The sequence below is a fragment of the Poecilia formosa genome, unplaced genomic scaffold (assembly GCF_000485575.1).
Source record: "Poecilia formosa unplaced genomic scaffold, Poecilia_formosa-5.1.2 Scaffold68, whole genome shotgun sequence".
Classification (NCBI taxonomy): Eukaryota; Metazoa; Chordata; class Actinopteri; order Cyprinodontiformes; family Poeciliidae; genus Poecilia; species Poecilia formosa.
Window position 1 is genome coordinate 90,806 of NW_006800007.1, and position 15,656 is coordinate 106,461.

At 36.1% G+C, this 15,656-nt stretch overlaps 1 protein-coding gene across 1 annotated transcript in view; it reads left to right on the top strand.

Moving 5' to 3' along the window:
* The window catches only part of ppargc1b (peroxisome proliferator-activated receptor gamma, coactivator 1 beta), a 94,428-nt gene extending 87,899 nt beyond the window's left edge, over positions 1-6,529 (top strand). Inside the window, exons 12-13 of the mRNA XM_007555029.2 lie at positions 249-376; positions 1,248-6,529. Coding sequence (XP_007555091.1) covers positions 249-376; positions 1,248-1,339 — 220 coding nt within the window. The 3' untranslated portion in view covers positions 1,340-6,529. The remainder of the gene's footprint in view (positions 1-248; positions 377-1,247) is intronic.
* The last annotated feature ends 9,127 nt before the right edge of the window (positions 6,530-15,656 follow it).

A 15,656-nucleotide genomic window follows, 5' to 3' on the forward strand; every position in this document is an offset into this window, starting at 1 on the left:
TAGTGTGGAGTTTTCTGTCAGGATTTGTTAAATACAAACACAAATTTATAAATACTGCTAAAGAAAACCCCAAACTCTTGTAGTCTAGAATTTGTTCTTGTACTTATTTAAGATAAAATGCTCACTTAAAGCTAATACACCATTAGACATTACAATTCAATGAACTTTCAGTTCACACTGTTCACACTCTTTAGTAATAGGTTTTATTGATACATATTTCATGTGTGTTTTTTTCTGCGTGGCTGAAGGGAGCGCTGCGGAGTGATAAAGATACGTCAGCCGGGGCCTCAGAGACACCGCAAAGAACGAGAGATTGTTTTCCAGAATGCACCTCCAGGCCTAAGGAGGCTAACAAGGAAACGCTACATAGACCTTGGTAACCAAAACATAAACACTCAAATCTATTATAGCCAATCCTAGCACTGGAAGTTATTTGAACATATCTTCTTTACATCATGGTGTTTTTGCATTGAGGTTTTTATTTCAAGTTGTATTAAACTAAGAAATGGAGCATTGGACCAGAATTTACCCTGAAGTAACTGAACTGTTGAGTGGTGTATCTGAATAACAGCTACATAGTAAGAAGAAAACAGTTTGTGAATCACTAAGAAGCCATTTCCTAATGCATTACCCACTTTTTTATTTGGAAAATATTAATTTTCACAATATGAATATTGATAATAATTGAACACAAAGCTAACAAGACTGTAAACTGAGTAGAGACTGTAGTCACAAGTCAAGTACAAAGCGGGAAAATTGTTCTTAAAGTTTTTGGATAAAAACTAAATGGAAGCTAAATTCAAAGGGGTACTTTGATTTTTTTATTATTGAGGTTCTGTGACTATATAGAAAGCAGAAAAATGTCATGTTTCACTGCAGCTTGACTTGAGTTTTTGGAAAAGTGAACAAATCTTCAGAGGTATGACATGTCTGCTGTTTTTGGCCATTTCAAACTGCTAAAACTGAAATACAGTCTATTCATACTAGAAAGCATCTATACATCCATCCTGCTACCTTAATAACATAGTTGTGTCAGCTAATGAAGCAATTAGACAATAAAATAGACTTCTTGCAATGTGTGGTACATTTTGCTCATCAAAAAATGCATTTATCAGAAGTCGGCAGAATGACGTTGACTGATGATGCAGATTTTTACGTTAGCTCTGTGACCTTATTGAGGATGTAAATGTTTCAGGCTTGATTTCTACAAGGACCTTTTGTGACCTCAATATGTTTCTGTGTTTCAGATGAGGCTGGCCCTGGCCCTGTCAAGAGTAAGTATGATGCACTGGACTTTGACACTCTGCTGAAGGAGGCCCAGAAGTCCCTGCACCGTTGACAGTCCAGCATTGCTGGCTGGCCAGCCTTAGTAAACTGCAGCAGAACCCCGCTGACAACAAGGGTCTGCCCACAGTACCTCCGTGCAAGGCAACCTCGCAAAATGTTTACATTTTTACTGTTGGAATAACGTAACAAGGACCTTGATTTTTTAAGTCTCTTTCACCGGAGCATACTGCTAAAAAACAAGGAAGTCACCGCGAGGAGTTAAGAGACAGGAGGGAGAAAAAAGGACTTTAAACAGCAATGGTACAACAGCTAAAAACAACAATGATACAGTTCTCTGAACAAAGGTAACAACAAAGCTGCTTCCTGTCTGTACTGGTGTCGTCTTTGCCCTGCCTTGGAAGAACGGGCATAAAAAACCTGTAGCAAATCCTTGCTATCCCTGCGTTGCGTTGGTCGTTGTAGTGTGTGTCGTTGCGTGTGCGTGTCCTTCACTCTGTTTGTTTTGTAAGCAAAAAAAAAAAAAACAAAAACGAAAAGAGAAAAGCTCCCTTTTTTCTGGTCACAAATGGTGAACCTGCAGGCTGTGTTTGCTTGTCTGGTCATATAACCAGGATGTGAAAAAAAAGTCTGTTTTGTTTTAGCGAATAATTGTGTATGTTATAAATTTTTAAACTTACTCTGTGTGAGTGCGTGTTTGTGTGAGTGTGTGTGTTTGTGTGTGTCTCATGGACAAAGTATATAACAAACACATTATTTAATGTAATCAATGGATGACTGATAAAAGTTTACAAACCTAAAATGAAGAAAAAAAGTCATGTTTTCTTTTTTGTAATTGTAGTGCTTCCTTGATTTGATCTATGCACTGTAACAGAGGTAAATGTCTCCTCTGTCCCCCTTCTGTGTCTAACTCTGCCATGCTAAATATTTAGCTTCTGCTACTGGCTGCTGTGGGCTTTGTTTAGTGAATGCTTTACACACAAAGACCCTATTTAAACTATTTATTTTTTAAACATTGTTCATATTTTTACAACCAATTTAGACCGAGGAAGGAGTTTTCGATAAAACTCATTTAGGTTAAAACCTTACCTTAGAATAGATTTACAAATAGATCAAGATGGCCGTTGACTTGGAAAAAAATAGGATTCTCTAATTTATGTTTAAAGGCAGAAATGTGAAAAAAACTGGATTGGACTGCAACTAAATGTCAAGTAATTTCATAAACTGAATTAATTTCAGGATTTAGACTGGTGTGAGTAAAAAGACCATGATTCAGAAATTTAGCTTTAGATTAACAGTAAAGAATATTATCTCTTCTCAATGTTTTCTCTATGGTATAAAAAGCTGATATCAGCTGATTAATGATTAGTTGGGTTGTCTGCTGAGGTAGCTATCCTGCCATCTGTTGCCATCTCTCTTAGCTTGCCAACTTTAGTTTAAAGCAGAACTACTATAATAACAGAGACAGTTTGGACTCATTTAGTTGCCATGTCATTCTTGTCATTGGTTTTCATGATCGGAAATCTTTACAGCCAAATTTGTCTTTGTTGTACATGGGACAATCGTAGTAGCTTTTTTCGGTCAGCTGACTGTCAGTGTGGGCACTTTCTCTGGAATCTCAATGATAATACTTAACACTATAGAAACAGCTGATATTGGCTTACTTTTTACTGGAAAATAACTCATTTGTAGTTATGAGTTTATCGCAAGTTGAAACCCAACTCATTGACAGAACTAAACTAAAGCAAAGCTGGGTTCTGGGTCACATATCTATTTTAGGTAGTAAAACAAAACTCCGTTATTTGACTCTGAGTTTAAAGAAATTTTTTAAAATCCTTTAAACACATTTAGCTTGTTTAAATAGCCTTAATTTAGACAATATTTTGACAAATCATTTATAAATCTTTTCAACTGCGACGATATCCTGACATGTCTGTTATTTCTTCTTAAGGTAAACACAAATAATGGTGTCATTTGTGAGTAAAACATTTTGTTCTCTGGAATGTCCATCACTTCAATTACATGTAGTTTAACATACAATAGGAACAAGTGCATCAAGCACGACAGGAATTTATTTTACAGCAACATAAGGTAGTTTGTCATTTCTGAGATTTTTGTAATGAGTTCAAACATAGGAAAAGGTTTTAATTTGGCCGCAATATGGAAATTTGGGCCAATATTAATATATTAAAAAAGTCTATGTGCAAATAAACCTGACAAACATTTATAGATATATGGGAAAAATACTAAAATATTCTGTAAAACCTCCTTCCTCACAGCCTGCTTACATGTTCCAGCCATGCAAGGTGTTCTCTACACCAGTCCATTTCAATCAAATCATCTATTGAGTTAATACTGAATACAACACAAAGTTGTGGTCTTTAAAGATATTGTGTTTATTTACGGTTAGTGAACTGTTTGGTTTTATAAGCACAAAATGCATTACCCATTAATACACTACTGTCACAGATGGAGCAGGAATGTATTTTAAGAAGCTGAATGTAATCATCGTGTTGTCCCCACACAAAGACTGTGGAGCGATGTGGTGCTTCAAAAGATGGGTTTGCTTGGTAACTTCAGACTGGATCTGGTTAGCAGCTAGTTTACATTCCAGCAGCAGCCAGCAGCAGCATGCCTTGAAAAACTTAAGAGAGTCTCTGAATCCTGCCAATCTGGTGGCATCAACTCCCCACCAACAATGCAGCCAGGGAGCTGGCAAGGGATCAGCTGATTAAGAACTAAGAAAGTAACCGGCTGAGAATTCGATTTCTCGTCATCTACCGGGTCAGATGAGCATCTCTACCTCACATCCCTTCATCCAGGTCCTGACCGTCTTTGTGTTTAGCGGTTCTCCTGAACGCTCTCCCTCCTCCTCTATTATCACAGCATCAAAAGTTTGTTTTCTTAAAGATTAAAGCTTTCACAGCTGATGAGGGGAGTAGGGTGTTATAAGGGGTGTAGGTTTAGTTTTCTAAGCTCCTTGTGACAGAGGTGATCTCTGTTTGTAGTCTGTCCTCCGCTTGCCTCATAACAGTGTCCGTTTGTTGGAGTCTCAACGTTGTATCCTCGTGTAATCGAATGTTTTGTCTTTGTCTCGTGTTTGAGTTGGACACTGCTGACGCTTACGGGTCAGTGAGAGGTCGAACAGCAATCTGGTGGACTGGTTGTTCCTTGTGTGCGCTTCATTGGTGAAGAATCAATTCAAAATCGTCTCTAACTGCACTCGTTTTCATGTTGTCTTCAAGGAAGTGCCACTCCCCCTGTTTTTATCTGCTCACCCTCTCCTTGCCTAGGACATCCAGAAAAAAACGCAGCCCAACTCTTTCTTCATCCCTAACTTCTCTCTTTGTGGGTTCAAGGCCTCATCTTCTCCAGGTCTCCCCTCACAAAGTTCCCCGTTTTTGCCAGATAATCTCCCCGTCCCAGTTCTTGTCTTTTCTATCTAAACCACATCTTGGTAACACACACACATACACAAAAAAATTGAATGTTTACATCACTTGTTTCTCCTTTGACTTTATTAGGAACGCACACTAAGTACAAAGGCGCCTTATTCAGTGCTTAAAAATGAAATAACAGCAAGTCAAGATTCTGGAGTGGATGCCTTCCTCTTCAGGCTCACAGATGTCCAAAACTAACACTTTAGTGCTATACATACTGATTGAAAACAAGGTGTCGTCTGTTAAAAAGGACACAAAAAACAACAACTTGTGAACTGAGTAAGGTTTTGTGCTTAGTATGTATACTACTAAAAAGTGAGAGAATGTGCTGGTTTACATGTTAAAAAGATAATATATGAATATATAATGTGTATATAGCACTATGCCTCATTGTAAACATGAAATTTATTGTGTGTTTTTATTTTATTTTATTTTTTGGTGGTGGGTCACACTTGATTACTAATAAGACAGGAGATTTCAGGTCTGTTTTGTTTCAGTATGTTAATTTTGTTCAGTATACAGGGAGGAAATGAAGGGAAAATCCCAACTTCACACAAAGTCCAACACAACACTGTAGCAAAAAGGAAAAAAAACAAAAACAAATGAAAAGGTATCACCATAGATAATCACGCTAGAAGGCTGTATTTTGTATCTTAATGTGGATTTTGTTTTCCTTGTTTTCTTAAAAAGCAATTTTCCGATGCAATACGTAATAATCTCAAGACAGCCTTTGTGAAAAACGGAGGTAATAATGTACAGTGTGTGGTTGATTGTTGAGCTATTACATGGGCAACTGTTAAGCTGCAGATTAAATAGGCTGCTGTACTGTATGTAGACTGCCATTTTAAAAATAATCTACAGGAAGAATGTGGTCAGAAAAGCAGATAAACGGAACACGCTGATCTAACGTTCTCACTGCACAAATCGTCCTAATTGGTGAACTACCTTCACTGTATTTTCTTCTTGTAAGCTGTTGTAACTATATTATTACCACCTTTTGATGGTGCACAGATTTGGTTTGAATCAGAGTTGCTTAAAGCACTTACTTTACGGCCAATAACTATACAGTTCATGTATAGTCTGGTAAAGGAATGTGGCAGGGAGGTGTTGAAGAAAAGCTGGTGAATATTTTCCAACAGCCGATGTTGGCACTGTAGAAATCCTAGTTTCACTGCTGCACCTTACTTTGGATCGAAAAAAGGTCGACATGGGAGGGTGCATTCTTCTTGAAAAACATTCAGGCAATTATCCAGTTCAGGTTTCCTTGCAGATGACCAGTCGATAACGTAAAGGAGAGGTATACGCTGTCTTTTCATGTAAATTAAAGTTCAACCTTGAGCCTGCAGTACTGCTATGGTTTCTACAGTGACTGCCTCTGTGCCTGTGAGGCTTTTCAAGGGTTAAGTGAAATCGGATCAATCCCATGTCTAACATGGCAAGCCTTAAAAATCAGTTTGGGGGGAAACTAAGCTATCATTAGCTTTTAATATTACTATTTAAACTTCTTTCCAATCCAACGTGGTTTATTATTAAATAATTACTGACGTAATTTTTTCAATAGCCATATTATAAAAAAAGGTATATACATATATATGAATATATATATATATATTTGTGTGTTTGTGTAGATATCTAGATTATTATATACTTTCTTATAGAAAACTTTGATGTGGGTCATTCTTCGCAGTGTTTTGAGAACACGTTGACACATTTCAACATTAATAACTGCTGTCTATTTGGTCTAGGTGCTAGGTCAATAGGCAGCGAATCCAAATAAAAAATAAAAAAAACTTATTTAAAAAAAACCTTCCAAAGGGAATTACCCTCATAAGAATGCAATATCTTTCTTTCCACTCTTCATTTCAGAAAAAAATGGAAAATGGTGAGAAAACAAACTTCTTAATAGGCAAGCTGACCAAAAAAAAAGTAAAAATAAAGAGCAATGATTCACCAAGGGTTGTGAACAAATGTGAAAACGTCCCGAGATTCAGTTCTAGATGTTACGTTTTTAACGCCATGGCTCGGTAAAACTTTGCGTCACTCACTGTTTGTTTTAAGCCATGAAATTATCCCCGACCACGACAGGAGTGCTTGCAATATGGGCCGAGTTAAAATGAAGTGTTCAAAGAACTTAATGGCTAATCTGACAAACTAATAGGCGACACTGATGTCAAACAGATACTTATTTGGGACTGTAAACTGTCAAATCTGCTTAATATGAGTGAGTGTTTTTTTCTTTCTGTTTTTTTGGGGGTGGATATAAAAGGGCATATGTTTATGTTGTTTTTCATTACTGTTCATTTCACTGTCTCTTTAGATCTAATGACTATCAAATTCAAAAATGATTTTTTTTCTTCTTTTTTTAACCTAGTTTTTTTTGGTAAAACAAAAAAGTAAATACTGCTAGTGAGATTTTATATTTTTACATATGTTGGTTTTATTTCATGTTTTCTTTTTCTTTTTTATTTATATGCCACTTAGTTTTGATGTCTTCAAAGGGTGTTTTTTTTTCTCTGTTGTGTAATTTCATATTTCTTGAGAATGTGGAGACAAAGGCATTTCAGTATTTTTGAATTGTTAAAATCTAGTTTCATAGAAGCTAAAGTATCTGATGTTATAAATTATATTTTAATTCATGTAAATAGTTTAAAACAGACGACTATGGCTTCCTTTTAAACTGAATACATTTCTCTTCAGAGATTGTTTACATTATGAAACTGTAGAGATGTGCTCCTCATATACTGTATAAAGTACATATATTCATTGATTTGCCTCCAAAAATAAAATCCTAATGAACAATATTCTGGCTTTGCTTTTGTTTATTTAACAAGAAACCCCCCAACTCATTGTTTACACTCAGACATGAAAATGACTGCAAACAAATTTGCAATTATTCATACAACCAGACATCTTTGAAAAGCAGAAGTAGAGCCTCCTGCGCAGGCATCAAGGCTGCAGTAATTATTAGCGTCTGGATTGCAAAACATTTGTCTTTTCCAGCACTTTTTTACAGCACATACAGAAGTAAAAGCACCTGAACAAAACACTCTGAAGCTCATTTTGGATCACTATGTGATTGGCTGTATTTCATTGGGGTTGGTATGTGATAGGCAGTACCTGCTGATTCGTGCCGTTACATTCTGGAGGTTTTTGAAATGGCTCATTTTGGCCACACTAAAAAACATTAACGTATTCATTGTCAAAAACAAAACTGGCTGCATGTTTTTTTAAGCGCTTTGGTAGTTTTAAGAAGCAGTAGAAACCCAAATTGAAGTACAAAAATGTACATAATGTGGATTTTGCTAAATGCGTCCACTTCAAAATAACAGTTAACATGATTTAACACTAAATCAGTTAAAAAATCTGAGATCTGATCTGAAAACTGAGAGGGCCTTGTTCAAATCAAAACACAAACCTGCAGTGGTTGAGGAAATGAGGAAAGCTAGGGGTTACATATTCAGAAGAACTGTAGTTATTAATTGGTCAGGGATTAATTAATAAATATGAATAAAAAAATGATTGCATGCCTCCTTGCCCAGTCCTTCGAGGAATGTGAAAATTTAAATAATTAGAAGGAGTTGAGCCATTTTTATGAACATAATCCTCTTCAGTCGGAGCCGTATTTTTTTGTGAGATTTTTATGATTTGCTCTTTTTATGTAAATCTTTAATCCATTTCATTTTAGCTGTGGACAAGACACTGTCTCAGTAGGGGTACGGGATGGATAACAGTACATAAGCAGCAGACAGGTGTATTAATGCAAACCTGATAGAATTTGCAGAGGTTAAATGTCACCTTAACAGTTTCTAGAGTTTAAATGCTAACAGTTTTAGCTTGTTTGCTTACAGATGCTCTTCACACTGCAAGAACAATTGGACGAAGAATCAACGTCACAATGTCTGTGGTTTGTCTTCACAAATCTGCATTCTCTGGTGTTCAAGCACACGCAATGGCACACTAACAGACATTCACTATTTTCACTCCTTCTTTGGTTAACAACACCCTATTAACAGGCCGCTGGCAATTTTCTGCCTGGCTAGACAGTGATTCACATGTCAGTGACCACACCAATGATGTGACTGCACAGAAGATCCTTACACCAGCAATGCTGCATGCATGGCCTCTTATTTCTTCAGCAAAAACTGGAATATGGATTTATCATGTGAAATTTGTTGTAACTTTAGGTGCCAAACAAATGTGACCCTTTCAACTTTTTTGAGTCACAGCAGAGCAAACCACCGCTGAGTTTCAGCAGCGTGTCTTTTACTTACTTGTTTATAGTCTCTTTTTAAATTTCTGAACGCATTCAGATAAATATAACAGTAATTCATGAGCTATTAAAAGTCGTGTTAAAACAGCTATTTGCAGAAGTATTAACCTTTAAATCTGATGACTGTAAAGCCAAAGCCAGAGGAGATTAGAAATCATCCTGTCAGCCATTTCCTGTCCTGCTATCCTCTGTACGGCTGTTACTGTGGGGTAGTCGTGACTGCAGCAAAAGAAGCAGCTCTGCACTGCAGAGATATCAGACACACAGCTTTATCCCCCATGAGGTTCGAAGTAACAGACAGAAACACCAGGAGGAGGACATTACCTCGAAATCCAAACTTCATAATTTTGCCTGTCATGGACTCTCATGTTGTTTTGTAAACAAATTTGAAAGTCCTTTAAAAATAGGATCTAATGGCAGCTGGACTTATACTGCTGTAAAAAAGTTCTTGCCACCTTAGGACATTCCTGTTTTTGCATTTTTGTCACACTTTTGTGATTCAGATCATCAAACAAATTTTATTAACAAAGATAGTATAAAATAACTAACAATGAGCTTTTAGCTTCAACAGTCCATTTAAGGTCACGACCCACCATTTCAATCAGATTTGAGTTGTGATTTGATTTGACTGTTGTGCCACAATCCTCATACAGGCCTGTGATTCCAATGCAGTCAGTACTTTAAACAAAGGCAAGAGGGAAGTGCATCATGTTTTGCATCAGATTAATATGGATTGACGTTAATCCCCCCTTACATGTCGGGACCTTTAATTTGAATGCAAGGTGAAATTTAAAACATGTGGATCAATGAGCTAAAGGACCATTTGAAAGGGTTCTTGAATTGCATTAGCTGAAGGAAAAATGATTTGTTTAGAGCCATTAGCCTACTTCAAGATGCCAGACAGGTTTTATTTGAGTGGTTTCATAGGTTGAGCAGATATTGAGCTAGTGAGTAGTTGGTAGGGTTTCTCTTACCCTTAGTAAAAAAAAAAAATTAATTTAAAAACATTGTCTTGTATTTTTACTCATTTTGTTTTTGATTTGTTTTATGAACTCAAAGGTTTAACAACAGGTGAAAATGAAAAAAAAAATAAATCTGTTCTGGACAAATCAATTTTTAGCCATGTAAGTTAATTATTGCTCGACTTTTTAAGTTTTCTTCAGTGCCCATTGAAATTACCTTTGCAGTTCATGAGGCTGTGGTTAATTCATTTCTTTCTCTTTACATATTATATTATCAGATTAATTGTTACTGTTATTAGCTTTACATACTGACTTGATACCATCTGGCAAAAACTGAGTACATTACATGCAAATTTGCCCTAATGACATGTGCAACATTATGTCCTATAATAGCAAGATCAAGATGCTCTATACTCAGCACTGTTGCTCATCTGAGCAATAATATGCTCCACTCACATATTTCTCCGGAGAGGTGCTTCAGCACCTGCCACTGCATGAGTAACGTCTTTGCAAATGCTAAATGAGTTAGGTGTTTTGTTGCACAACATAAAGCATATATTATTTGCCTGTGTTTCCAGTGTTTTCTAAAAAAAAAAGAAGTAAATTTACATAGGGAAACAGGATATTGTTTTATATAACAACATTTTCAAATCCTGATTTTGAAGATAAAATTGTAACAAACTGCAGAAAGCAGCAGATTGTACTCCATCAATGCTTTGTGCAACCAGTCTTCTGCTAAAGTTTTTTTTCCCCATTACAAGAACTAAGTAGCTCAAGCTCAGTGAGCCTGGGTGGAGAGCAACTGTGTGTACATCAGTTTTGGCTCTTTTCACGGGTTCTCAGATGGACTTCAGTCTAGACTTTGAATGAGCCATTTAGTACATAAAAAATCTTAGCTAAACAAACTTAACTAAAACAACTGTTTTAGTTAACATTCCTAAATTTCTGAGTGTCATGACAATGTTAGAATCAAGGGACCAATATTTTTTTAGTAAATCAGTCATGTGGAGTAATGAAGTTCAATCAGACACAAAAGGTTAGAAGAAAAACCTTTGATTCCACTAAAAGTATTAACTTTTACTGGGACTGATTGGCTTGATCAACTTGTACACCAGCTGCAAAAGTTGAAGAACAAAGGAGGATCTATTTTCTAAGTAAACATTTTAAAATCTTCAACATTCCTGATCTGTAACTTCAAGAAAAAAACGAGTAGGTTATGAGCATGCATTGTTCACAAATATGTTTTCTCCCTATTCATTTTAAACAGTTCAAGTTGGAAATAAAAATTAGATGGTATCCTATTAAATGTGTCATCTTCAGCTATGTCTAAAAAGGTTAATTATTTTTGTTTTGCAGAATTTATGACTCATTGTTCTGGTAAATGTATTTTTAAAGCACATTGACTTTGTACCTATGTTTTTAAAAGCAGGCAGAACAATAAGAGATACAGTAATATACAGTTAAGCAATATAAATGTTTATCTTGGTCAGAAATAAAAAAAAAAGATTAACCTATAATCTGATTACATGTCATTGTACATTGTTTGAAATGCATTTTCTGCTGTCTATAAATAATATTAACCCACGAATATCTGAGAACCCCTCGGGGGATTTCAACGCTGATTCATGGAGCGCTGGTGTTAGAGCGCTGAACAGATGCAGGTGGAGTGGATGTACTTTAGTTTGTGATACATTTGCTTTCTGCATAGATCCTGCTTATTGCTGGAGTTGTTGGATAAGCCTCTTAAACTGTCCTCATGAGGCATGCTGATCCAGGCAGCCACACACACACACACACACACACACACACACACACACACGCACACACACACACACACACACGCACGCACACGCACACACAACATGCTCAGACTGAGATAAATTGACTTCGTTTTGTGCTTGTGCAAAGAAAATCTGAGACAATGATAAAAAGGTCACATCCCGTCTTCAGATAATGTTACTGGAATCTCATTTTGCTTCTTTAATATTCTTTTCTTATTTAACTGGAAGCCAACCATCTCTATCATTTCACAGTTAGGTGGGCTTTTTATCCACTTTGCAATCAGGAGTCATGTGCTGTGACACAAAAGTGACACAAATATTTTCTTTTAAATATTATTAGGCCCTTAATCTGTCAGTCTTATAGTGTCAGTTATACTATTTTTGTAAGATCTGTCACAGATTGATTTAAAACTTTTGAAATCGGATAAAACTGTAGATTTTACAACCTTATCAACACAGACAACACAAATATAATTTTCTATTTTTTGATGGTGAACTTTGTTCCTATCCTTCATGCTTTCGCACATGCAAAACATCACAAGAATTTAAAGTAAAGCAGCATTAAAATGGAGGAGTTGGAGATGATTGTGAACCAGGCCAGATGCTAGATAGAACTTAGAGGGGCTGTAATCCAGGGCCCGGATTCTCTTTTGGGCCCTAAGTTTTTTTTATTTTTTATTACCCCTTTTTTTATGAATATGTGTTTTGCAAACATTGAACCTTATATAAAGCTAATAAGATCACATCAGGTGTGTTTTATTTAGTTAGGTACTTTCAAGAATATAAACCATACTCACGTATTTGAAAATGTTGTAGTTATAGTACATATTTTGGGTACAACATGGAGCTCTAATGAACTCTAATTTGCATTAGTAAATTTTTTTTTTCTTTGGTGAATAGGGAACCAAAAGACATTAAGACAACCAGCCCAATTCCTGCAAATGCTTTGACAAAAACACTAAGTTTGTTGTGAGATGCCTACTGTTTACTAAACACCAAAAAAACTGTCTGCATGATGTTCACAAAGGGCAGAGACACCAAACAACCGGCATCACTGAGCATCACTGGAAACAGGAACTGGAGATTAAATATATGGGTTTAATTTGGGACTCCAACCTTACATTTAAAAACACATAAAAAAGGTAACTCAAGAAGTTAATTTCAACCTACAATACTCCAATTAAATTAAGGCTTTTTATCTCAACACAGTCAAATAAATCTTACCTCGACTGAATGATTTTATCACAAATTTAATATTGCTTCATTACTTTGTAATTTCTATTAAACAAATAAAACATGGTAAAATATGGAGTCCATTGAATTGTTTTATTTTCTGTTAATTGCTCGTACAGCACTTTGATTTAAAGCACTGCAGGAATAAAATTATCATGATAAAAAAGAAAAGACATTGTGTTAATTCTAGGGTTAGAACATGTGCCTAGCTCTAAATCAAGTTAAATTTAATTTAAAGCATGCAAAAACACACACACCAAATTACACAATATTATTCATTATCAAACAATGATAAATGTATTAAATCCCTAAAGTTTTAAGCTGTTGTACTTTGTGTTCCCTGTGAATGTATATAATGAGATTATGTATTTAAATGATAAATTCAATAACACAGTCTAAAAACAGAATAAAAACAAACAGAAAGTAGATTTGGAGAACTTAATACATGCACTTGGGGAAATATGGGTTAATCAATTCAACGTGTGATCCAGTCTGAACTTCAGCATTTTATCAACCTTTGGTCAGCGCATTATGAAATGCATTGCCGTGTCAGAAACCCTGGACAAACTAGTCAAGTGACTTTCTCTGCTTGGAAACTGCAGTCAGCCCATGCATAGCTGTCCTATAAATAGTCTTGCATTGCTTTCCCCACTCTGGCTTACTGGCTGCCAGCATTGCAATCACGACTGCCCCTGAACAGTTAGAATGAGGCAGAGTCTTCCTTCCTATTGGCTCTCTGGGTGCACTGCAGCCGCGGCTCTCCCCCTGCCTTTCCCCTCTGCAGTCACGGGATGTTCCTGCGTCAGAGCCGAGCCTTACAAGCTCCGCTGATCATCAGCACCGTATACGGCAATCCTTTGAGCTCCCAGCACAGCCCTTACATCACGGGCACTTACGTCACACACCAGTGACGACACACTTAAGATTATGTATCCATGCTATTATTGCAACACTGCTTCTAAGGGAGAGAGGGACGGAGGAATGAGTGTGATGAAATTAGCACATGAACTGCCCCCCTGTGGAGGATCCTGTAGCAATCAGTTTTCATTATCCATCTCTGGCATCATGTGGAGTTTTGCAACAGTGTTATTACATGGCTCTTGGTGGGAGCATTGACTAAAGTTTGCACACACTGATAGAAGGAAATAGTGCAGCTGATAGATACTGTATATTATAGATGTCCCCTGCAGGAATCTGCATTACTTCAGCAAACTTCACCCCTACGCACTGTAGTTTCAGTCATTCACTCATTTTACTCATTAGTTGCTAAAGTGTGACACACAACCTTAACTTTCCATAGTTTAAATTATAATGGTGTTGTGGTTTTAGTTTAATTCATACCAGATGACTCCATCTCAAAACTTGTTTTATGGTTTAACCCAGAAAGCACTTGTGAGGTTTAAGCAACACAAGGATTTGTTTTCCACAACTATCCTCAAAAAATATGTTCTGTTTTGTGTTTAGTGTGAGCTGCCGTCAGTAAACATAGTAAACATTGAAACATTTCCAAAGAAAAAAAACAAAGTCTTGTTCTGAAAAGCTTGGTCTGACCCATGCACGTCGTAATTACAATAAAGAATGTTACCACATCCACCCATACTCATGAGTCAACCCTGAAAACATGTGGCCTGAGAACAAAATTAAAATCAGTGTCAAATAACACTTCTTTTGGAAATCAGAACTTGTAGCACATCTTTTATTTAGTGAGGTGGATATAAGTGATATTGTTTTTGTTTATGTTCTGTCTCAACACATTTAAGAGCAACCTTTATACAAATCATTTTTATTCCATTATAATTAATGCACTGAATCTGATATATATGCATGCAATATAAATTTATTCACTTGTTAAACTAGCCACTAAAAGTTGTGATTTTTCTTCTGTAAGCCTGCAGGAACCTTTTTGAAATTGGTCAAAAAATGTTGAACAACAGACGTCTTATTTAAAGCTGTGAAAACATTTAGGGAACTTTTACAATAGGAGTTTACATCCCTCAAAAACTGTCAGCTTTTCCACATACTTTCACTGGTTGACACTTCAGCAGTTCATGTGCACTTGGCCATTGACTTTCTAATACAGAAAAATGGTAGGTCACTGGCCTTCAATCAAAATTGATGTAAGATTTATTTTTATTTCATATGATAATGTTCTAGATCTGTCCAACATATAACTTGCCTTTTACTTAATGACCACTGGATATAGAGACCATGGATGAATGGACATGCTTGTAATATTTTGCAAGGCTATTTTGGTTTTTTAAATGCATAGTAAGTGCAGCAGGGATGTGATTTTAGCTAAAAATATGACAGTAACACGTACCTTAGACAGACTATGTACGTCACTGATTCTTACTTAGAAGATGCAGTTATGATTTCTTGGATTACGACCTTTGATTTAGAGAGCTGCTTGTTAGTGGATGGGAGATATTAACTTTAGTCCCTCTTGTGGAAAGAACCGGTATTACAAAATCCCATATTAAATGAGCTTCAAAAATAAACAAATCATTAAAATGTTTTCTTTAAAAAACATGAAAATAATATTTCCGTAAAAAAGTATTCAAGACAAGAAAAAAAATAAAAAAATCACCAGTTGGCATTAAGTGCTTCCATATGATTTTTTTTTTTTTTTTTGTATTTTCTCACCAGGTTTATTATGTGCAGATCAGTATCTTCTGTCTACCTGGAG